A 25,251-nucleotide genomic window follows, 5' to 3' on the forward strand; every position below is an offset into this window, starting at 1 on the left:
ATATTTATTGGCTCCTAGATACAAAGCGTTGCAATAATCTAGCTTTGATAGTATTAGTGCATTAGCTAAGGTAATGCAACTTTCTTCTGATAGGCATGGTCGGCAGGACCTAATGAGTTTGCCTGTGTAGGCTCTAGAGCAGGCTAGTGAATTGACCTGTTTTCTTACTGATAAGGTAGCGTCAAGGTAAAAGCCTAGAGCTATTACCTCATTCACTGTTTTTATTATATTACCATCTATGTTGAAAGAGGCATAGTTGGGGCTAGGTTTTTTTAAAGTGGCAGCAGAACCCAAGGATCAGGACTTCTGTTTTATCGTCATTCAGGCAGAGGCCGTGGGATGCCATCCATGCCTGAATGAGGAGGTATATTTCATTCACCAAGGCTGTGTCCTTATCAAAATTGCCCAAAAGGGGTATGAGGATCTGGGTGTCATCTGCGTAATTAGTGTAGGTGACACCCAATGGGCCTCATTACGACCCAGGCGCTAATGGGTTAACGGCGCCGTAAAAGGCTGCAGCGCCGTTAACCTATTAGCGCCTAATTACGAGGTCCCTTTGCGGGACCCGACCTTAACGGCTGGTTTTACCAGCCGTTAAAGTAGGGACCCGAAAAGGGACCTTGGTGCTAAGTACGGTGCCGCAATTTGCAGCACCGTACTTAGCGCCTTCCCTATTCCCATTGAGCCATATGGGGCAAAAATGGGAATGAGGAAGGGCCATGGCGGCATGGGGAATTACCGCCCCGCCAACCTTGGAATGGGGTGGTAATTCCCCATTTCGCCATGGCGGACACCGGCATGGACCATGGTGCTAATAGCACCATGGTCCTCCACCTGGGTCGTAATGAGGCCCAATCTATCCAATTTATCAAATAGGGGCTTGGTGAATATATTATACATAGTAGGCGAGACACAGAGACGTGGCAGTAATGGTGCATGAAAGCAGCTGAAGAGTGTCGGAATAGAAGGTTTGCAGTGTGTTGAAGTTTTTGCCTACAGCAGAAGGACACAGTTAACTTTGGGAGTGCGAGAACCGGGAGTGCGTAGGATTACGCCAAGTGGCCGAAGTGGGCGGGAGCGGTTGAGAGCAGTGCTCCTCTACTTTTTTTAATTAAGTTTTACCGTCCTACACTTTTATTTTAAAAAGAAACCATTCTGCAATGGTTTCATTTTAAAATAAAAGTGTAGGAAGAAGTTGAAAATTACACTCCCGTGCACTGCACTGAACGTTCCCTTAAACAGCAGGCACATTTGTATTGCGTGTGGGAGGGGGTGTGGCGATGGAGTTTGTGGGGAGCAGAGACAGCCTCAGGCCAGCAAGGAACATAGTTCCACAACTTCTTTTCGTACACTTCGACCGCTGATTAAGCCCCGGTCTTACACTAAGAAAGTAAGATTACACCGATCAGATTAATTGAACACATCTGAAAAGAAGGATCATAAAAGGAATAGAATACATAGTTATGTAAATAGATTAAAAGGTAATTTGCACTTATTTAGGGAAGAGAAGGTCTGGAGAACTACAGATATATGGAAATGGTTAACCATTTGAAGAGATCTACTCATCTGGGAGAGGGTGAAATGCACACAAAAGAATCAGGAAGGTGGAGAAAAGGAATTCTATATTCATGTTGTTACTTTTTTTTTTAATAGGTCCAGGAATAGATGAAGTGGTCCAAGTGGTGCCTTTTTTATTTTATCCACTACCCATTTCCCTTAGTGGTGACCTGCACCCAGCAGTTTAATCATTTCTGGTGGCAGAGCACTGCTAAGGGGACAGTGGGATTCAGCAGCTCTCACGGAGGACTGGAATATATTATTTATTTAGCAAATAAACCAGAAAATAGAAATAGCAAAAAGGCTGAGAATCATCAGCTGGCAGGAATGATCCTGTCAGAAAACACTCAGGCTTTGCTACACATGGAAATGCAGGGGTGAGGTGTGATCCACCCTGGGGTTGCCGTTGGTTTTAAGGAAGCCATTCTGGAGGTATTGGCTAACATGGGCCGAGGTCTTGAGGCTCGGTTAGTGGAGAGGTAAGCCTGTGTACTCAGACTCACATTGGGCAAGGAAGGTTTTGTTTCAGAGAGTGCACATTACATTGGAAGCCCTATTCTATTCACCCTCTTTGGGTCCTAAAGACATGGGTCTGGTGTCATTCTGTTCCACATTTCGCCCGCTTTAATGGTATACAGTCCAAACTGCAATTCCTAAGGCATTTGAAGCCCATTCACTGATGAAGTTGTGTATAGGTGATGATTTCGTGTAATGTTTCATATGAGTCTGGTGGCATTCGGTTCCACATACATCTGTAGACAGTTCAATGTTCAGCTACTGAAAAATACCCACCTGTCCTGCGTGGACAAAGGTAACCCCGCCCAGACAACAATCTCAAGAAGTGTGTCCATACAACCTGCTATGCCTAGATGCGTAAGAAACACAAAGGCACGCTAACACACACATAGCTGCACAACTGGATCACCCAGAGAAAGAAATCTACGCACTTGTGCGATACTGTGGAACGCAGGCAGTGGCAACCTCCCACATGCATTGCATGCCAGCTAAACTGGATCATATATCTTGTGCTACTTGTCACAAAGTGCTACTAACTCCCATTTGGAAGGTGAATGGAAAAGATGAATACTTGTAATGAAATTAATCTAAATTGAACAGATGTGTATAAATGTATTGAAAATATTCTGACCTGTTCCGGAAGGGAATAAATGGTTATACGTGAAAAACCATTTAACTTCACAATGGTGTGACCGTGACCACTGCCTCTGGTAGCAGCATGACAATGTGACCAGCTTGGGTTTCATATGAAGTTGTGAAGTGCAAATGGCTGACAAATCCTGGGGGAAGTAATCCCAATTGAACAGCAATGGGTTGCTCAGTTGTTAGAAGTACTATCTGTTGCCGCGTATAGACAAGTACTCATCGCTGGTGTATACTAACATCCACGTTTTAGCAATAGTATAGGCATGTGTGCTAGGGGCAGGAAACCTTCCCAATCATGATGCCAACAATGATGGCATCAACCATCTGAGATCTTTTGATTGTGATATAAGGTGGAACAGAATAAGGCACAACTCTTTTAGGAAGGTTTACCCGCTCCACATGGCTCTTCTGACAGCTTTTGTAATATAGTTGTGGATACAGCCACATTCTTTATGTATTTAAAATTCCTTTCAATAAAATGCTATATAGCATCTGTCATAAACATATTATATCTATTATGAACAATAAAATGCACACAAGGGCGCCGAGAACACATTGGGTCCCTCAATATAATCATCAAGGTCACATCAGCTCAGCACAAGGCCTCGCTGGAAAACACTTTTCTCCCCATTTTCCTATAGGTGCTGTGCGTATGTGCTGTGTTTCTTATATAGTGCTGATCTCACTGTGATGCAGTAGAGCACTGCACAACAGTGATAGGGCACAATAATATGGGTTATGATTAGAAGGATAGGCTTGGGAGGCCATGAAGAGAGGGAGAGTATACAACAAGCAGAGGATACTGGCTAAGGAGGAAATGGCATGAACACACTTGATCCATTTCCTAATCCCGTTAAAGGGATATTCCTGTCAGTTTCATGTGATATGCACTGTTGAGGCCCTGGGACTGTATCTTCATTCCCTCCTATGTGTCTGTCTCACACCCACTGTTCCATTCCAATCTCATGGCACCAAAGAAAACCATGTTCGGGATTCCTCATCAAGGATGATGTTATAGTACAAGGAATGGGAACAGCTTCACCAGAACATTTCAGTAAGCTGTTCTGGTGCGGGCCACATGTTTTTTCCTGCACTATGCTACAATGAACATGAAAGACATACACCAGTACCGTGACATAAATTAATGACCACATTTCCTGGCAGGTGATAAAGTGATATTTCCGGAAGTTATTAACAACCCTAAATGATGCGTTAGTCTTGCTCACTATGACTATCACCCTTATCTAAATCCAACAGTCCATCAACTATTACTGCAAAAAAGATGCCTTGGGGGATACCAGGGTCTTTCACACGGTCATCATGTCACACACATTTTACCATTCCTTACCTGTGCTGGAAGGGACATTTTTTAGTACAATCAATTTATTAAAATAAGATAACAATTGGAAGGAGTCAAAGCGCCCGGCTATTCGCTGAGCGCTCGACGACACATTACCCACCTCGCTGCCGCACCTGAATGGTTCTCAACGCCAGGACATTTTGCTCGTCGGAGATGAACTGCTTCATTTTGATGAATGGCTCTTTACCCTTCACCGTGAGCTTGCGCCAAGGTTTGGGCCTGGCAAGGATTTCGCTGACGGACCCCTGTGAGAGCCCTAGTACGTAGTGTCCAAAAACGCGCTGCCCAATGTTGTGCTTCAACAGCTGTTCTTTCACTTGGAAGGCGATTTCTGCTGTATCCAAGTGCTCCTCATCCACGGAGCCGGAACTGCTCCCTTCAGACTGGTCGCTCTGCGGGCTCGAGTCATTATTACTCACAGCTGGATTAAGGTTGGCAGACAGCAGATTTGCTTTGGCTGTGTAAAATGTTGATGGGAAAGCCAGCAGGCTATTGTTTTCGCTCTTGAACACGGGTGGCATCATTTGCTTTGGAAGGAGCGTGTCTATTGGCATTCGCTCGCTGCTGCCACCGATGTTGGGGAATGGAGATAGGGAAAAGGATCCTGGCGCTTCTTGTCCAGTGACCGACCCCATCAGAGTCTGAATTGAGCTGTTGGAAGAAGGGTCCTCCACTGGTGGATGGGAAGTCCGCAGGGGGGAGGAATACAATTTGTCAGTTCCCAAGGAATCCTTCACCGAGTCGTCTTCGGAGTGATCCTCTAGAGGGTACATAATAAAAACACACTATAGGTGCTCATTGCAAAATATCTGCTGGATACATAAGGCAACAGGCACTTCACCTATGCGATAGTGCAATGCACACACATACATTTAAACCCTTTGTTATATATACATATACGTGTGTGTTTTTTTATCAGATAAGTCTCGTTTCAAATAATGACATTTCCAAAAATTTAAAAATTACTGAAATTGTAACCATTTGAGAATAATTTCTCATTTCAGTTTATTGAAGAAAAAAAATCAAACATCAGGAGACTTAGTCACCGACTTATCAACAACACTGATCAACTTAGAGAGATGGGTCTATATGTCTTGCTCCTTTCCAAGCAACTAAGTGGCAACAAAGTGGGTGTCTATCGTAACCTGTCTCACTCTTGCCCCCAAGCTAACAGCTCTAGACAAGAGACAGGATGACTACTGAGGGGAAAAGAGCCAGGGGACACATTCTGACTCTCCTAAAAGCATGGATCCACAATTGTGAGTTGCAGCTCTGGGCATGGGCAGCAGAATATTTTGCCCGTAGTCGTAACTACTAGACAATAGCAAGAATGTATCAATAGGCAATAGAATGAATGCTGCAATGGGTAATAGCAGGCATGTCACAATGGTTAGCACTTTATTAGGTAAAAGTGCTGAAAACAAGCAGAAAGCAGCAAGCCAGTATTGTGCCTGTCAAAATTGTACACATAGATGTGTCAAATATGTATGTTTAAGCTATGAGTGGGATTCTGATATAGATATTTACTATCTCTGCTACACAGTTTCTATGGTTTTAAAAATATGTATTGTTGTATAATGTCGTGTTATGCGTGAATGGTGCGTTTGTATGATTTTTGTATGTCATTTGATATCATAATGCCAGTGTTTTTGAGTTTTGTACCATCTACCTTATAATATAAAATCATAAGTGACGATTTAGTGTAACATTTTTATGTAACGACTTTTGAAACGCTTGAAATTGGTTCCATGTGTTAATGTCCCCACAAAAATATCGCCATACAAAAATAGCGCCATATTTTTGTGGCGATATTAAGCCATGGAGCGGGGGCCACTCCCGCAACCCCTGTCCCATTTACCCTGTAAATTATCCCCACTAATAATATCGCCTATGGCCTTTCCCCACAACCATATATATGGCGATAGTATTGGTGAGGATAATATTACCTGATACCTTGAAATTGGGGTCATGGTATGTCCTACAGACATGGTTCGGGTGTCATTCCGTTCCACATGTAGCCCGCATTAATGGTATGCTGTACTGGTGGAGTATCCCTGCAAGCGCCCAAACTGCCGAGTTCAACGTGCAGCAGTCGCCGGGGGGAGGTATGTGAGCATTTGATAATGTAATGAGGGATCCAGCCTCCCTCGACTTCTGTCCGACAGCAAAGAAACGAACTTTAAAATAGAGGGAACATAAATCAACCTAAGCTCCCCGTGCCCTACCAATAGCTGAATTATTCATGCCCAAGTCAGCGATGCAGACACGTGACCCTAGCTGGGTCAACTTCCTGATCGGCTATAGAGAGTCTGTCAGGCAACAACGAGCCTCAATGGAAGACACAGAACCAAAGACAATACTGATTAATATCTTATGGAGGATGATGATCCCAGGGTGATTAAATATGCAACGCACATTAGTAAGGGGGCACCCTAAGCTCTGAAGGGAAAAAACCTTTATGCTCAGAACGCAATTAAATAAATAATCAATAAAGAGCCTTGCAGGACTGACATCTGTGGCGTGAAGGTGCCCAGCAGCATGGTCACCATTGTGCAATGCAATGCATAGCTTAGATATACTTCTTGTGTCCAGGGGAAGAATTTCTTTCTGTTTTTCTATTGCAGGGTTTCATGCCTTATGTGGGTGTCTACGGTGTTTTAAATCTTAGCATTCTCTGTTTCGCTGGGAGGAAGGCACCAGCTTGACTACTGAGACTACCTCGCTACTGCCATCGTGTCAACCTAGGTTCCTGGGTGTTAGTCCTCCGTTTAGTGTGGACGACAGCTATCCTGTAGCCTCCCGAACCCACACACTACTGCAACACCCTTTCACTCCGCTGTCAGTATTCATCATAAGCTTTCCAACAGCGCTCTCCCCCACTTGAATAGCACGCTCTAAACTCTGGCCGCCATTTGCATTCCTCATCATCAATGCCTTGGCTGCATTCAGAGTCCAACTGCAGTGCTCGTCCACACCCTCAGAACGCCTCCAACATTGTACCCTCAAGCTGCTCCTGAAACGTACCAATTCTTTCTATCAAAACCATGTTCCTTTGAAAACAGTATTTTTCGTTCTCTGGCATCAATGTCCGGTTCTAAAGTACTCGCTGGAACATTATTTTAAACTCCCTGATGCGTGTATGTATGTACGTATGTATTGGATTTGCACTGTTCGCTGTTCAGAGCGGGAAGACACAAGGTTTAGGGTGAGGGGAGATGCATTAGAGTAGGCCAGAGGAGTAAGGATGATTTCAGCAAATGAGCCACAAGCAATTGGTTCTTTGCAGGGTCTTCATCTCGTCATTATTCAAGACCAGGCATGCAGCAGGAGAATGCTCGATTTCTGCGTCTTGCAAGGCTTGGTTTCTACTATAGCAGTTGCTTGTCTCCATTGTGTTTAATTTGCCAAAGAGATGGTGTGTGATTTTGCCAGGTAAGCTGGAGCATTGGTTAATACAGTCTTGCATGTGACGCATGCAGTCTGTCTTGAAGGCAATGAAGACTTGCCGAGGTGGGCCGGAAAGCTCTTTGAAGATGCATGTGCAGTGGTCAAATGTTCTTTCTTCCTGTGATGAGGAAGGCCACAGCATGTTGTACCACTTTCAGGAGACCCACTGACGTGGCAGGGACACCTGCCCGAAGGGCGTATCTACTCTCCAAATGGAAGACAACAAGGACTTGCAGGACAGTTCTGAGTCTACGGCTGGGATGAAGGAAAGCTGAAGAACTTTGCTCATGGACTGAGGTGGGCAGGAAATGCATCTAGTGTCATTGCTGTTAGCTGGGCGTGAACTTGTGCTCACTTTGAGGGGTTCCCAATGGGATGAATTAGATCTATGTTTCAGGAAGGTGCTTGACATTTGCTGTATATGTACAATGGGTGAGTTGGGTATTATCAGCATTATAAGTGGAATGTCATGATGAGGTCAGCTAGGAGTTCATCCAGTGGCTCAATATAGAGGAGGATGACATGTTGACAATGACAGGAGACTGAATGAATTCTTGAGTGACATTGCTTGGAACACAGCAGCACTGTGATGTGCTGGTGCCCACCTGTACAAGTTGGTGCCTGTTTGATAGGTAGGAGGAGAACTGGTTCCAATGCAGGTGGTGTGGATGTAGAGACATGCTTTGTGGTTGATACTGTGGAAAGCAGCATAGACCTCGAGCAGGACTAATAGAGAAGTATACTCGTGTCAAGAATATGGAGAGCATGAACGATGATCTTGATGTTGGCAGACTTGTAAGGTTGGAAGACGAAATGATAATTCCCAAGAAGGCTGGTCTGGTTCATCATCTCGTTATCCTCTTTGATGATGGGTTTGCCAATGATTATCATGATGATTTGTGAGTGAAGGATTGGATGGTCATTGGAATTTATCTTCTGGGTCAAGAGTGGGTATCAGGTCTCGTAATATGGCTGGAAGGGTGCACAGGGTGGGCAGTTGCTTCTTTCACAGGTAAAGGGGTGAGAGGTTATCACACTCACTAGTGGTCTTTTGTGGAAGAAATTGAGTGACAACATTTAATTTATTGTTCCAGACTGACGTTGGTTTGGGCCTTAATCAATCTTTTATAGAATCAGTAAATTATTCCTAGTCAACATGGAGGAGGGGATTACGATTGCTGATTGGTTAAAGGCAGGACAAAGGGAAGCTGGGCAAGATTCTAAACTGCCTTTCATCATTAACGGTCAAGCAGGAAGGTCCTGTTTTTAGGAAGCTCACTAGGTCAAGGCCCATGGCTGCTTCTGCCTGAGTAAACTGTGTCAGGTTTAAAAGAAGATTCTCTTTAAAAGACTTTGTGGGACATTGGTGTTCAAATGATGGGAGCACGGCATTAATGAAGCTGTCAGGAGGTTTCTGGGTTTTAATAAGATATTTCAGTATAGTTTCTCACAAGAACTGTTAAGCGATTTCCCAGTAACAGATTTTGTAGAGGAAACTGTTATCTCTGGCGTACCTCATCACGCTGAAGTTTGTCAGAGCTACGCTTGCATGTATCTTAGACTACGGCTGTGGCAAGCTTTAGGGTATGTGATACCCAGTCTCGGCCGTTACTGGGGCAATACAGCTCAGAACTCTGAATGCGTGTGTGCGAGAGAGTAGTGTCTCCTCTAATGAGATACCAAGGTTTCTTCCTGAACATCACTCAGGAGATGCAGCGTCTCTGCATTGCTAAAGGGCGCATAAACATTGTTTGTCTGTTCAAAGTACAAGGCCTCCCCATCGCACAAAGCTGCGTGCATACATTGGGCAAGACAGCATTTAGTACAGCATACGCAGTCGTGAAAGAAGATCATTGTATTTGCAGGGCGCAAGGGGGCGATCCAAGTCTGTATATGTCCTCTTGGAATTGGAACCTGTGCACTTTAGTAACCTTAAGATTTAGAAAGTTGCTGGTTGATGAGAAAAAAAGAGAAAAGAACAATTTTCAACGTTGAATCATAGAAATAAAAAGTACTGAATTCAAGCAGATGCTACACATGAGTTTAACATATGCTTTATCTATCAGACATTATTTCTGAATGAGTACAAAGTAACTTCAAGACAAATAAAGATGATTTAGTTAGTTAGTTATTTCTAGTTTTGTAAGGTATAATAGAAATTCAAAAATCTAGAAGCAACCTCACAAAAGTGTTATTCTGTGAACTTTCCACTTAAGATATTTTAGGATCCGATGTGAACTTCAATTAATCCATTAATTAAGTCAGCAGCAAGAATTACCTGAGGAATCCTTTCAACATACGATCCTCAAGGCAGTTAGCTGAGGAGTACAGGTGCAGGTGATTCTTTGGGAGTTGGTGGTTGGGAAACAAGAAAGGGGTAGGGAGAAGCATACCCTGTTCTTCTTTTTTGTCCCTGCAGATCCCCACCAGACTAGGAATACTGTAATTGTTGTTTGTTATTTTCTCCACTTCTCCTTTCCCCCATGGGTGCGCTACGTTACCCTAGTGGTGTGTGGGGCTCAGCTGTAAGAATTACTGGCTAGAGAATGAGATGCTCTTCTGGGTCTGTGGTGTTGAGCAGCTCCAGCGGATCGGGCAAGGCAAGACCTGGCAGTGGGTTTCTTTAGGTGTGAGAGGATTTGGCTAGATGTTAGAGCAACAAGGAAATGTGCATGTACTAGAGAGGTCTTGATTACATGGAGCAAGGATTTGAATGCCTTTACTGCAATGGTTTACAGACAGCAGGTGGGTAGGATGTCATCATTGTAGGATGTAGGCTTGAAGGTTGTAAGAATATGGGCTAGCTCTGCAAGGTGTTATAGTGTTCAATTTGGACCACTTAGATGTGCTGTGCGAGGATGCGAGAGGCAAGGTGGCTATTTGTAGCATTAATGTGTTTACTGATGTCATCTCTGAAGTAGTCTTTGATGGAGCTGCGCTTGTCATTGAATTGCAGTGTTACTGGTTAGGGTCATGGATTGATGCACTGTTTGATGACTGTGAAGAACGCTTTGCTTTTTTCGGATGATACTGCTATGGTTGAGGAGTAATTATTGTTTTTCGCTGCAGTTATGAGCTGCCTGTGACATCAGCTGACGGTTTAATGAGTAATGTGGCTTTTTTGCCAATGATGCCTTCACCAATTCTACTCTAGTTTGTGGGTGATGCATTTGCTGTTTGTTAACGTGTCCATGTACCAGAGTGCAGAGGGCTTCGGTCTGCTAATACAATGTTTTCGTGGTGCATTTGTGTTGAGTATGGCTGTCAGGCTGGCAGGCTAAGGCTGAATGTTGAATAGGATATTGACATTAATGGAAACGTCACATGTGGCTTCCAGGGAGAGGTAGTCTCCTGCCAGTGACTATAAAGTGACGTTTTGGAAAGTGCGGTGGGGTGCCGTGGTTGGCTTAGGTTGGTCAGGGTGTTTGGTGAGACTGTGACGAAATGGTTTAGCAGTGTGGTCATTCCTGGGGAGGTAGACACTTAAGGGGTAATTATAGCAGGACAACTAGAGGGAATGGTTGGATGTTAAGTGTGATGAGGAGGTTAAATGCTGCTTCTTCATTTTGTTTGTGTTTTAATGGTTGCTTCATTGACCGCTGATGGCCGCTGCCAATGGAGATGTTGTAAAGTTGGTTGCTGCTTAGAGAAATTACGTGGTCTGTGAGTTGAACAAGGCTGGGTTGTTTTTTGGATGAACAGCAGAGCAGGTGGAAGGTGGCAGTCTGAGTGTGCAACACTGGGAAGTGACTGGTGAGTGCTTCCATGGTTAATGGACAGAATGTTGTAGCTTATACAGATGAGGATGATGGATATGCGTGATGGTGGGGATAAACTGTCTCCCTGAGAAATAGTGAGTCTGGGTGGTCCGTACTGGTCAGGTCAGGTTTGTCTGCAGTCTGGAGTACTAGAGAGTGTAAATTGATAAGCCTGTCGCTCTATGGTAGTAGGCTTGGGGATGTATGAATGGTAATGAGTTGTTTGTGACTAAGGATGTGCTGGTCGGGGCATTGTAAGGGCAGAGTACATCTTGGATGCTTGAAGCAGCGAGTGTGGGTGGTGATTGGTAGACGTGAGTGTAGGGAGATGCATATAGGGAAGGCTTTACCCGAGGTGGAGGAGTTCTGACAATGGCCCTTTCAGGCCATTGCTGGACCAAACTGGAGTCACCATTAACGCTGTCAACCCTGTGCTACAAATACACAGGCAAGAATGCCTTGCAGATGGTTATTAAGAAGGATGAGGCAGATGACCTTCTGAGAAGAGGGCTATGCACCTTCACTACTACAGATGGAGAGGGGGCAGTGGGACCTTTTGTTCTAGGTCATGTGATCAAGAGGAGGCAAGGTCATGCAACATTGGGCTGCAAAGCTGTGGGTGGGTTCATCTATTCTCTGGAAGGAACCTTGGCCTGAAGTTTTCTAGTTAGATAAAGGTCTCTGCGTTTCACCTCGTTCCCCACTTCTCCTGGACTGTAGGTCTTCTCGCTCATTTCCCACATGGATGGCAACTAGGAAGGCAGGTGCACTTTTCCAAACCACACTAAATGCACACACGTGCATAGGAGCAATGCCTCTTTGATGGAGCATGTGCAGGAGGAATGCCTGTTACTCTCGCAGGCCATTTCTGATTGGTTCCCCCATTCCTGGGGGTGGCACATCATGCAATAAAAAGCCCCTCGCTCTTTCCTACCTATGTTCTACCATTAGGATGAACTATAGTTTGACTTCTGGCCTCTCTAAGGCCTATCCCACTCCTCTGCACCGGCTGCCTGTACCCATCAGAAGAATACTTTCTTCTTCGTTCTTTCCTCTAGAACTAGTGATTCCTGCAAAGATGTGTGACTCCTATCTCTTGCATCTGTTATAGTGTTTATGCTGGTAATATGCGAGAAGAGTGTTCGAAAAACATTTTTGTCAATGAAGTTGACTGAATGAGGTTAACTCAAAAACATATTGTTCAAAGGATTGACAACAACAAAACACGCAGTCAAGGGTGGGTGGGTATATGGGAGAAATCAGAGGGGATTCGGGGACCCCCACAAAAGACATCACGAAAAAACAACCTAGCAAAAAAACACCAAATTCTGAAGATGTTAGTCACAAATAATTGTTTTCAAATAAGGTTTTCCCATGGAACCAGGGAATATGTGCCACGGGGATATACAGAGAAAGTCTTTCCATGCAAAATGTCTCCAGTGGGCATTATTTACGCCAATGTGCCCCCTGACTGCAATCAAGCACCTTCTCTTCATACTGGAGCACTGGAGTTTACTTATTGAAATAACAACAGTACTCGAATGTGTGGGGAAGGCTTGTTAGGAGTCAGCAAAGCAAATCACCTCCGTGGAAACATTTACCAGGCGACCCTTTTACATAGATCCCCCACAGGCCCTCTGACTTTCAACAAATACTTGACCTATAAGGATTCTCCCCAAGATTTCTCGAAGACAACAAAGAGAGGAGGATCAGACGTAACAGGAAAAAGGTTCTTTTTCTATTTTCCTATCTAGCTCGAGGTAATTTTGCCACCATAATGCCAAAATTCTGTGGAATTACTGCCGGCGGAATTATCGTTGGGGATAATGCCACCAAAATTGTTATGGAGTCCTATGGAGTCCATAAACTGGGACTAACACCGCCATACCACTAATTGTGATCTGGTGGTAATTACGCCTTGACCAAATGGTCGGTAACGCTGAATCCGTTTGGTGGTATTCCAGAAGATTTACCATCGGAATAGCACCAAACTTCTCTTCCTCATTTTCTGCCGTATTATGTTTCTTTCTCTTTTGATTTCTCTCTCTTGTATGCTATCTTGGCCGGCCCTTATCTCTCTTTCTGCTCATCTCCATACGTAGTTCATTGTGTGTCTCTCTCTCTTTCTCTCTCCTACACAACCCCACACACACAATCTCTGCCTTTCTTTCTGTCTCTTCCTCTATCACTGTCTTGCTCACTCTTGTTTTCTATATCTCTATATGTTTCTCTCGCACTCTGTGTCTGCAATATTTATTTTTCTTTCTTTCATATCCTTGCTCCCTATTAGTTTCCTCCATGTCTCTTTTTGTGCTGCACATTTGTCTCTTTCTGTCAATCTCACATTTCTATCTCTCACCCTCTCCGTCTCTTCCCTTCTAGCTCCCAATTAAGATCTCTCTCCTTCTGCTTCTCTCACCTTCCCTCTCTTTCTGTCACCCAAGCTGTGATATGGCCCTCTCAATCGATTTATCTCTTACTGTTTCTTTGGCTCTATGACTCTTTGGTTGCCTTTATTTCTGTCTGCCTTATATGAGAGACAAGAGATGGTGAGACAGAGGGACAAAGATCATCTCCCACCTCTCACCCTCTTTCCCTTCCCACTTCTTTCCTACCCGGCGACTGCCTGCCCACACTGCTCTCGCTCCTTCGCACTGGTAACATAGTGCCAATACGCTCATGAAGAAAAACACGATGCCAACGAGCTATCTCTCAACACCCTGGCCATTGAAAATAAAATAAAAGGAAAACATCCCACGCGCTTACCAGTGTTGGGCAAGTGGGCCACTTTTTCCAAATGGTGCTTTTGTGATCGGAAGAAGGTGTCTTTTGCCAAAAGCAACGTGGCATCGGATTTTGGAATGGTCTGCAAAAAGCAAAATAAGTGTATTTCGTCATGTTTACCTTAGAACTACTGCAAGGAATACTTTTATTGAGAAGGAATCAAAGCACTTGCCTGGGAAGGGCCGGAGTTCGCGGACGCAGACTTCATTGCTTTCAGGATGCTGTAGAAATAATAATTACAGCATTAAGGTGGGGACTGTATTTGCAGTAGAACTTACTCAGAAATCACTTTCCACAGTATTTGTCTCTAGGAAGGCAATAAGGGCCTCGTCCATTTCTTAGATTTAATAGACATTTATTTAGAGACGCGCTGTCGGCTAATTGCATGGACATGGACGAGGAGCATTTTCGGGCATTGCTTTGTTGTGGTATTTTCTTAATTTGAAGAACCCTGAATTAACAATTCTTCTCATTGCCAGACTGCTAGCTCATCATATGAAAATATGTAGACAATTCAGACACAAATCAATATCATGAAAACATTTCAAATGGATGTTTACCATGCTCTGGACTAATCCTTTATTTTAGGATCTACCACACTGCAGAACGGTGCAACACATTTATATGCGACTAAAAAGCCTAACGATAATATCTTTATATTCCATAGAATACATTAGATGAGCAAAGCACTGCCACAAGTGAACCAAATGATGCAGGAGTCTAGGTATAAAATCATAGGCTTACTCATGCCACCCAACAGAGTGCCACACCCCGATGACCTGGGCATGAAAGGGGCATACGCGCATGTGCTAACTCCTTCTGCTCAACAGACTATGATCATCTAATTTGTTATATGTAGGATTTCAAGAAGCGATCAATTACCATTAATCCATGCATCAACCGGAGGAATACAAGTATGTACCTACTCAGTGTGCAGACAGACTTTGACAAGCAAATATGTATAGGATTTCAACCTGGGATGAATCCCCAGTGGACCAGGAGTCAAAGGGGATATGCAGGAGTCAAAGGGGATATGCAGGAGTCAAAGGGGATATGCAAACATACGCTTACACCTTCTGCTCAACAGACTGTGCCAAATTGATTCGCCACGTCTGAGATTCCAACAAGCAATCAATTCCCAGTACTCTAGGAGTCAAAGCACAGACTGCAAGTGTACACATACTCCTTCTGCCGGACACACTGTGCCAAACAAATTAGTGTTGCACAGGATTTCAGCAAAGACGCCATCTCCAGTGATCAGGAGGTCAAAGTTGGAAAACAAGCATATGCTAACACCTTCCATCCAATGCAATGTGCCAGACAAAGTTCTACACAGGTTTCCAGCAATGGATCAGTTCCAGCAATGGATCAGTTCCCTTTGGTCCAGGAGACAATGGGGCTACACCATCAGAAGCGTACTCTTTCTGCTCGACAGATGGTGCCAAACAAATAAGTTATGAATTCAAAAAAGGATTACCTCTAGTAATCCCGGGGCCGACAGTAGGAATACACCTTCTGTCTGACATACTGTGCCAAAGAAATGAATTAGGCAAAGGATTTCAACAAGGGATCCAAGAGTCTAAGGTTGCATACACGCACATGCTTCCATCTTCTGCTGAGCAAAGTGGGCCAAGTAAATGAGTAATGTACAGGATTCTGACTAGAGATGGATCCCCAGTCATGCCGCAGTGCAGAGAGCGGGAAGAATATGCTTATTCCTACCCAGTTGGCCTGCTTTCTTGTAACAAGTGGCCACTAGTATAACATATACTCTTGTCCCATATTTAACCAGACACACACAACTGTAAATTGAATAGGCTTGAAATATAAATCAGTTACAAAAACCTCAGTGAAAGATCCATTTAATTGTCCTTCAATCACAACTTATTTTTATAATTAGCTGTTGTTTCCTCTATTCATAAAATATACCCCCCATTTTACTGTATGTGTATTGATGCTTTCAAAGAAAAGACAGTCCTTATTGCTAACATTTCCTAGAATCTCTAATCTTCATGCTGCCAAGATGTCGGCATTCAAGCCTTCTGATTTGCTGTGACATGCACGCTGCGGGCAAATGATCAACTGATGGATTCTCATTGCTTTGGGCTAAGAGATTAGAGAGAACCTCTGAGCAGGAATACGTCAGCCTCCTCCTACGCGGAGGTGCCTGGCCCCCGGTACCGTGACCCTCATACCTGCAGTCTCATAGCACTCCTTGCCACAAGCACCCGCATCTTCCAGGAAAGGCGCTGCCGTGCCACCCCCATTCAAGGGGTGGCACTGGGCCGGCTTTCAGTCTTTGAGGAAGGCTCCTGAGACCCTGCACCAGCCCTAAGCAGGCCCCTTTCCATTGGACTACTGTACCTTAGCTCCGTTTTGATTTCTTCATAATCCGACTGGCTCTGCAGCTTTTCTTCCAGTTTCTAAACGGATAGAAAGGGAGAGTTAAAACATGGTTATCCGTGCTCAGCATTAAAGGTGAAAAGAGCCCACTAACACTCCCACCTGTGAAATGTTACATGCGGGGAGGCTTTTTAATGCTGTGCTTTGGGACTGGAAATGCTGTGCTTGGATTGTTATTTTGGGTAAATAGATGTGAACAACATGAAGATGTGTGGTGGAGGCGGCCGGTTGGGGGGCGGGCGGTTTTTTTTCGGGGGACTCGAGCTGGTTTGCTCGTGCTGGTATCCAGAACGGGAGTTATTGCCATTGGGATGACCTCTTGATTGCTCCGCTCTCTTGATTTGCATGCAACTAGAAGGACACATTAACCAACAATGGTATGCTGTTCTTTGAGAGGAAAGCATCAGAGCTAATAGTTCAAAAGTGCTGGAGCAAGCACTTACATCTCATTTTTTGTTTTCTGTTGAGTCTCCCCTAGATAGGGGGGTTGGGGTGTACACCTGGACTGCTTGTTAGCTGTGCCTAGGGAGTTAAGAGACAACGTAGTGAAGAAACCTGATTATAGGAGGGGCGTTTTTAGGGGTGTTTGCTATCCCATGCAAAGGGGAGGTTGCCTATCTGTATGAGCTTTTTTGGACGAGGTAAGAATGGTTTCTATGGGCCTCATTAGGAGTGTGCTGGTCTGGAAACAACTGTGCCGGTAAGCCTACCGGCACTGTTGTATCCGGACCGGCACACTACGACTCTGTGGGAGGGTGCCGTCTCGCCCGCCAGGGTCAGACCTGGCGGGCAGAACGGCACCTGCCCACAGAGTTTCACGGAAGCACTGGCATCGTTATTAACGGTGCCGGTGCTTCCGTGTTCCCCATTCCCATTAAGTCCTATGGCACTCAATGGGAATTACAAAATGACTGGCCTCTGACTTCCCAGCCACTGGACTCGGAATAGCCCGGTGGCACCGGTAATTCATTATGGGTCCGGCGGCAACCTCCCGGTTTTACCGACACAGTTACCGCCAGACCCGTAATGAGGCCCAATATCTTAGTTTGATTTTGTAATGAAAAAGAGATGAGCTAAAAAGGATGGCATGCTGCTACAAGGGCAAAAAGCACTGAACATGTTTCATGGGAGAATGTAAACTTTCTGTGGGAACCATACATTCATGTATTAATTATTACCATGACCAACAATATGTAGAGATGGGTTTCCAACTGATCCAAACATGGTCAGCTAAGACTCGTGTTGGCGTACTGCTGAAGTACACAAGCCACCCACTGGAGTAAGGTCTGCAGACCCGTGATGGACTGAAAGGTGCATATGTATCTGCTATGCTGGGCCCGCTGCATAGGCCACAGGGCGAACATCTCAAAGCAAGGACATGATGCACAGTCAGTGGGTATACATGCGCAAGTGTCAGGTCACCCAGGTGCACAGGGGCTCCAAGGAAGACTATGGTGGCTCATAAGGTGGGTGGTTCTTTCTTGCTCAGAAGAGGCAAGAGGATGTCTAGGTCGATCTAGTGACAGAGTTTGGGAATAAAGGTATCAGGGTTGGATGGGAGGTGGTTTGGTTGGTGATTTTGCCTAACAAGTATTTACCTTAGGAGGATGGTCCAGTCCCATTCCAAGATGGAGGGGAAACACAGAGGAGCTGATTGCTCCACAGTTGCCCAGTCAGGCTGTTTGGAATCCAGGAGAACATTCTAAACTGCCCTTCATTAGAAACCTCTGTGCCTGCTGGTCTTGGGGGCTCTTTTTAAGGGCACGTCTAGATGTACCTTTTGGGAAGAAGTGGCAAAGGAAGATGAAGCTCTATAAGATACAACTGGCTGGAAAACTGGTGGGAGAATTCTTAGGCTTTTTAAAGCTAAACACTAGAATTATTCTTAGACCTGCTTGGGAATGCATGTGAGGAAACATACTTTACTTGGGACTAGACTGCAAAAAATGAATTAGATCGAGAGCTCTTTAATGTAACTTGTGTGCATATTTTAAGATTTGCTATTGCGTGCTGCATAGGCAATCTGGTGTGCTTGGAGCACACGAGGTAGCCAGATATGAGCCAAGTCATGGCCCGAGCTCACTAGAAAAAAGGACCCACCAGCTTGAGCAGCACAGAGCTGTCGCTGAGAACCACTGAACAGTGCTCCGACCTCAACATCACCATTTTGGTTTCTTTACTCATGTTGGCACATTAGTTTTATTATGTGTGCATGGGGGAAGGTGCTTAGCAGGTCTTCAAACCCTCATTAGATATCACACAGCACTCAGCTGCATGGCTGAATACTGATGCACCTACCTCGATAGCATCTGATTTTATTGCCAGCTGGCGCTGAAGGTCAGCAATCTGATTGGCCGTTGACTCTTCCAGCTCTTGTAAGGAGTTCTGAAGGTGCTGAATGTCCTTCAAAAGGCTGAGAATTTCCCTGTCCTTTGCAGCTAGAGCGGCCTCTACCCTCGATCCAGAGCACATGGAGTAACTGGCTTTATCCTTAAAGTAAAAGAAAAATGATGAGTTCCTTAACATCAAACAATGTGTTGCATAATATAGCCTTATAGACCGAGCCAGGGTTTTTAATGCGAGGGCTATAAATTGGGGAAGGGTCACTAACCTAAGTGATAATGACCCCTTCCAAAGTCTATAAGGCTATTAGCACATAATGGTAGAAGCAATACATCTTTTGGAGCTTTGGTGCAGAAGTAAAAAACGTTAGTTTAATAATGAGAAATTAAATTGATAAACTGAATTAGTAAATTAAATGTGGTTTTATTTTGTAGTATTTAAATAACATGCTTGTCTTCCTACGTTAAGAATTTCAATTGCAAAATTGGTTAAACTGGAGTGTGTTTAACATGAGCATGCATTAGGGGGGTGTAAAAGTAAGCGGTTTCCATGTAAGAAAGTGAAAGCATTTCCCATGTGTTAGCTTTCTCAATCAAGTGCTAAATAGAATGTTGATGTGGAAATACATGTTCTCTTAGAGGGGAAATGCCAAGTCAGACGTCATCTTACCAGGAAATTGTACTATTTTTCCCCTGTTTGCTTTTGAAGTCAGATGTTTGCAATGCAGTCAATACCAGAAGTTAATGACTGCACTGTGTACATTCTGATTGGCTCTAGAGGAGGTCAATAACGATTTCTGTGTGGTAATGAGTTAAAGTACACTACACCATGAAACCAATATGGTAAACACACTGCTATAGTACTGATATGTTCCCCTTTTCATGTACATCTAATAACGAGCCCATGTGGGATTCCATTTACAGCACTTCATTGCATCCTCTTTCACAGGTACCACTATGGCCAAAAAAGGTAAGGCTGAGAGCACTGCTTGCACAATGTTGGTGTTTCATTGCGGTATTCATAGTGATGCTAAAGTTCTCTTATGGGGCATCAGTGGGTGGCCAATGTTCCAGTCCTTCCACAAAATCATACATGGGCAAGCGCATATATAACTAAGGAGGAGTTTTCTGGTTGCATCCTGAACCTCGAGACAGAGGTTTGACTGGTCACCGCTAAGAAGACTTCTTAGGACCATGGATTGCATACGTCTATTTTTAGGTAAATTGCTTAGTAACCATGATAGTTTGAAACACAGAAGTTATTTTGCAATCCTTGATTTGACCCACCACAAGTACAGAAAGGACAAAAAGACATTTCTGCAGACCACCGAGACCTTGTCAGGCACAGGATGAGATTTACGGGTGTGAAAGCCAGGGGTTCAAGAAAGACTACACCCATATAGATTTCATTTTACCCATTTCCCCAGTCTTAAAATTAGTATGCAAACTATGAATAATTATGAAAGATTCATGGTTTTGATGACATATCTGGGTTATTTGAAACTAATGAGCATTGATGAGCATGATAACTTATGTAATAAGGAATGCATCCTTGTGTATGCTGAACTCATGCATAGATTGGTGGGAAGTCTCTGTGTACTACCTGCATAGGTACATACTATGCACTAATGCTAACAAAATAAAACGATTTGTCTCGTTTGTATCAGACACAGAGCGATGGCTAAAGTAGCTAGTGAAAGAAAAGATCAATGATTGCTGCTAAGGATAAGGAGCCCTAGTTCATGTGTTTTTACAATGCAATGTACTCTATGATTTCTGGACAAGAAATAACTTGCAAATTAGATATCTATAACATTTAACCACACATTAGCTTTGATGCGTATTAATGAAGCAACACTTTGATGTTTGAATCTGTTTATGGCCTTTGGAGAATTGGTGAATGAATTCTGTCTGACTTAATAATGGTTTATGAGATTTATCTCGTTGAATTTTCCAAATCTGTTTTGATGTAAAGGGTATTCATGTATTCTGAGACATATTTACATTGTTAAATTTGCTTTTTCATGTCCTTCTTTTGCACTAATAGGATTATTTACCATATGGAAAAAAGAGACCTTTACAACAAGTTATAACTGAGCATTTAATTCCTTAACATAACATAAGGAAGACTGCTCCCCTGCCTCAAAAAAGGCCACTGAAACTTGCATCCTCTGCCCAGCCTCACAAAGGGCTTTTTGACTCTTAAAGTGCTTGCATTTGGCCCCACTCTTCTGGCCGTCAAGTTGTCGCTTGTGGAGCCCCTGAAGTGATGTCACTTGGGAGTAAAGCGAGGAACCATAGGAAATGATTCAGATGCCTTTACTATTTTATTTTTGCCGTTGTCGTTGAAAGCAGCATTTTGATGACACAGGTGTGGTCTCAGAATTCAGTTGATGAATTTGGAACCACTTGAGTTGGTTTGTAATCCTGCCTTCCCTAGTTGACCAAAATTGGGCCTCATTACAAGTTTGCTGGTCTGGTAACTACGGTACCGGTAAGCTTGCCGGTACTGTAGTTACCGGACTGGCAAAATATGAGTTCTGCTCGTAGGTGCCTTTTAACCCGCCAGGTCGGACCTGGCAGGCGCACCGGCACCCGCGAGCACAGCATGTCGGATGCACCGGCACCATTCCGAATGGTGCCGGTGCATCCGGCCTCCCCATTCCCCTTGAGCCCTATGGGAGTAAACGTTTCTGGCCCCTGGCAATGGGGAAATACAGGGTCTGCCAGGGTTGTAATGGCCCTGTATTTCCCCATTGCCAGGGGCCGGAAAAATTCACAAGTTTGGCAGCAGCCTGCCGGTTTTACCGGCAAGGCCACGGCCAAACTTGTAATGAGGCCCATTGTGTGATTGTGGGTAAAGGATTTTATCACCCTTTGCCTTGCTTCCAATCTACACTTATAAACAGACCAAATATCAGATTTACACACATTAAAATAAATGCAAATCTTGACCATTTTGCCCTGCTTGGATGCACTAGAGGTTCTTGAGCTTGCAGTTTTAGGCTTCAAAATTCCGTTCATTAATAAAATATGTTTCTTCTTCACTGTCACCTATAATGACCATTGACGTAGTGATTTCCCAAGGGAAGAGCCCATGTACCATAGTCGATTTATATCCAATAAGGGCGGCCATCGCCTTTCAGTCTGCCTGGTTGATACCTACTATTGTGTCAAAGACCAAGGACTTGGTGTCCAGCTTCTTCTTCACCTTCCCATCACTGAGGGCCTTCAGTGTTTGTCCCAAGCCAGCCTTAATCTCATTTACCGTGTCCCGACACCATCCCTGCTGCTGATCCATTCCATAGTACTGCTCTTTACTCCTTGAGAAGTGAATCTGCCAATAACGTCAGGATTATGTGGAGGCAAAACTTATATGAGATGCAACCGATCCAGACCAATGAGGGGAATAGAATCGACTCTATCATCCATCTGTGGCCCACTAAACAACAAAACAGACTCCAGGCACCCTTCTCTTCCTGAATAGTCTAGCTGTATTCGACCACGTAAGACAAGTAAATCAGACTGGATGGCGTCTTTCCTTCCCCACTTGATGGAGTTAACATTCTCCTCCCCACCCCCAATGAAATATCATCTGAGTGGCACCACAAAGTTCTAGCCAGCCACCCCTACTTTCCCATATCTGCATGACCCCTCTATTGAAAATCCTTAGAAGCTCTGGTCTCACCTGCTACAATTACACAGATGATACACATATAGCTTCTTAACTAACACAAGAATCAATCCAAAATCAACAAGTTCTTGGCAAGCACCCCTCACAAATAAACATATGGATGAGGTCCAACCAGCAGACACTGAACGAATCTAAAGCTGCGGCACCAAAGCAACACACCCCACTATCATGCCTTGGCTGGAAGATATGGGAATGTGCTCTCAACATTCAAATACCTTACATCTCTTATGGATAAATCCCTCAACCTCAAACTACAAGTTAAGGTAACAGTCAGATTATTTAATCGAAGATGCACTTCATAAGACACCCACACTGGCAGTGCCCGCCCTAGTACTCTCATGATTCGACTATGCCAACATCATTTATCAAAGTCTGCCAAACTACCTGCTGAACCATGTACAAGAGTATAAAACTCAGCAGCGAGTATCATAAAAGATTGGAAGACATCAACCCTGCACTCTGGACCGTTCATTGGCTCCCACTCAAATGGAGGATCCACTTTAAAACCCTTAGCATCACCAACCATGCCAACCATGGATCGAAGGCAGGGGCTCAAAAACCACTGCAAGGAATGCAATCCAATATGTGCCTGACAGGACGCTTCAATCCAGCAGGACGGTTCTCTTAACAGTCCCACGCCCAAGAAGGGATCTCCTTCTCGGCTCTAGCTACTAGCCTATGGAATTGTGCATCTGGGATGACCATATGACTTTCAAAAATCTCGAAATATCTGGCTTTTCACCAAGCCACAATAAAGGAAAGTGCTCATATGCTAGAGGCTGAGGCCGGGCTAAATCGGGTCAGTCTCGCCCACGCAATCTCTACTATAGACATCTTTGCTTAAGCAAACACCATGGCTCCACCAGGTACAATTACATCACACCCAAACTCTCATCCCTCATTATCACCACAGGAATAAACCAGGTTCAGCTAGAACTCCACCGGCCTGGTAAATATCCATAGTCCATGAACCTTGTGGTATTCATTTGCCACTAACCTGATCATTATTTCTCGCTGCAATCTTAGATCATACACACGTCTCACCACACTTTGGCTGCTTGCACCACTCATCAGCTAATAGTAACTCCAGCAGAGCTCTGGAGAATTTACTCTGCATAGCTAGCTGATCAGTCTACTAACACCTGGGCTCCCACATAGTTGCACACGCCCCAGGTGTTTGGCGTATGTCAATTATCATAAAAATAGAACTAGGCCTTAAATGCACAACCATTGTCATGCTTTTATGGGATTGTATCTATCCTTCTCCTGAGCACTAGTCAAACTCTCTTAAACAACTTGGATTACGCCTTCGTTTCTCTCTCTTCCACCACCCCCTGCCATGTCAACAGTGTTGCAGGCACCAGAAGAGTCTGTGAAGGGGCACAGATGTTTGCACAGCCCTTTGTCAATGCACTCCTTTTGGAGCTTATTCTGAGTCTGCCGATCCGGAAACAACGATGCCGGTAAGCTTTTCCAGACCGGCAAATTACAGGTCTGCATGCCGGAGCCGATGTACCCGACAGGTCAGACCCTGCCGGGCACAGCGGTAATTGTATGCAGACCGTCACGGAAGCATCAGCACCGTTAACAACGGTGCCAGTGCTTCCTTGTTCCTCATTCCTATAGAGAACTATGGGACTCTATGGGAACGGGGAATTACAATTTACCGGTGCCTGACTTTCCGGACCGACGGGGTTGCAATCCCCCGGTGTTACCGGCAAGTCAACTGCCGGTAAATATTTACAGGTCCGACGGCAACCCGCCAGTAGTACCGGCACGGTTTCCGCCAGATCCGTAATGAGGCCTAATGAAAAGAAGTAGACCTTACACTGACCCTCTTACTGGATACTGTTTACCACCGCTCTTTGTTACCCAATATGGAGTGCAGTTAAGGCCCAGTTCCTTCCTTTACAGGGACCAGCCAATGAAAATAAACTATTACTGTTCCCTTTATCATTAGCCACATCATCAGTAATCACCAACAATAAGGATTTCAGAAGGCCCATTTCTTTGATGATGTTGGTCGTGTTTAGAGAATTGTAATGTCATTCACTGGCGATCCCCTTTAAGCTCTGCCACAAGTTATGCTTCCTTATGAAACTTTAATGTAGACCCACGTCAAATAAAGGCAGCACATGCACATTGCTCTTCCATCAGAACGTTTACCAGACCCTGCGTCCAGGAACTTCTCACTATGAGGCAATCGCTTCTGACCCAAGTAATAAGACTACATTCCACAGAGCACATAATCTAGTCTCCCCTTCAAAGCAAATCTTACAATTCCCTTCTACCAATTCACTGGCCTGTTTATTGAAACATTTTGGGAATTCACGGTGGGAGAGGTATTCAATACAGCCCGTTTCCTTAAATGTACTAACAAAAATGTAAAACAGCTTCAATAACAGGATGATCAAAATACATGATTCACAGGCAAAATAACAATATGTATAATTTAAAAAAGTATATTTTTCAACTTGCAAAGAATGCTTGCTGCTTTGTTGCCATGATTTCACATGACAGAATGCGCTTGTAGTTGAATATCCTTTCTGAGCAAGCATTTCATTTATTTGTAAATTCTGATGTTCTTTTACCAGTCATAAATACCTCAGCTATGTTTGTTTCTTATACAGAGTTAGTTCTGCAGCCTATGGCTGGCCTTATATGTCAACAAGAGAGACATGTCGCACCGGCCCGGCAAGCAGCAAACCCGTCCCCATTGCCTGGGATGGGCCACTTGCTTCGGGC

The 25,251-nt window shown here is 44.3% G+C and overlaps 1 protein-coding gene across 2 annotated transcripts in view; it reads right to left on the reverse strand.

Moving 5' to 3' along the window:
* Nucleotides 1–25,251, reverse strand: part of CUX2 (cut like homeobox 2) — a 1,287,506-nt gene that overhangs the window by 107,188 nt on the left and 1,155,067 nt on the right. For both annotated transcript variants that reach the window (XM_069619531.1, XM_069619530.1), the window contains 5 exons: nt 18,769–18,960; nt 16,432–16,490; nt 14,240–14,288; nt 14,050–14,149; nt 4,179–4,838 (listed from right to left, as the gene is read on the reverse strand). In XM_069619531.1, the coding sequence (XP_069475632.1) occupies nt 4,179–4,838; nt 14,050–14,149; nt 14,240–14,288; nt 16,432–16,490; nt 18,769–18,960 (1,060 nt within the window). The remainder of the gene's footprint in view (nt 1–4,178; nt 4,839–14,049; nt 14,150–14,239; nt 14,289–16,431; nt 16,491–18,768; nt 18,961–25,251) is intronic.

This window comes from Ambystoma mexicanum, chromosome 10 (genome assembly GCF_040938575.1).
Source record: "Ambystoma mexicanum isolate Mex_15411 chromosome 10, UKY_AmexF1_1, whole genome shotgun sequence".
Taxonomy (NCBI): domain Eukaryota; kingdom Metazoa; phylum Chordata; class Amphibia; order Caudata; family Ambystomatidae; genus Ambystoma; species Ambystoma mexicanum.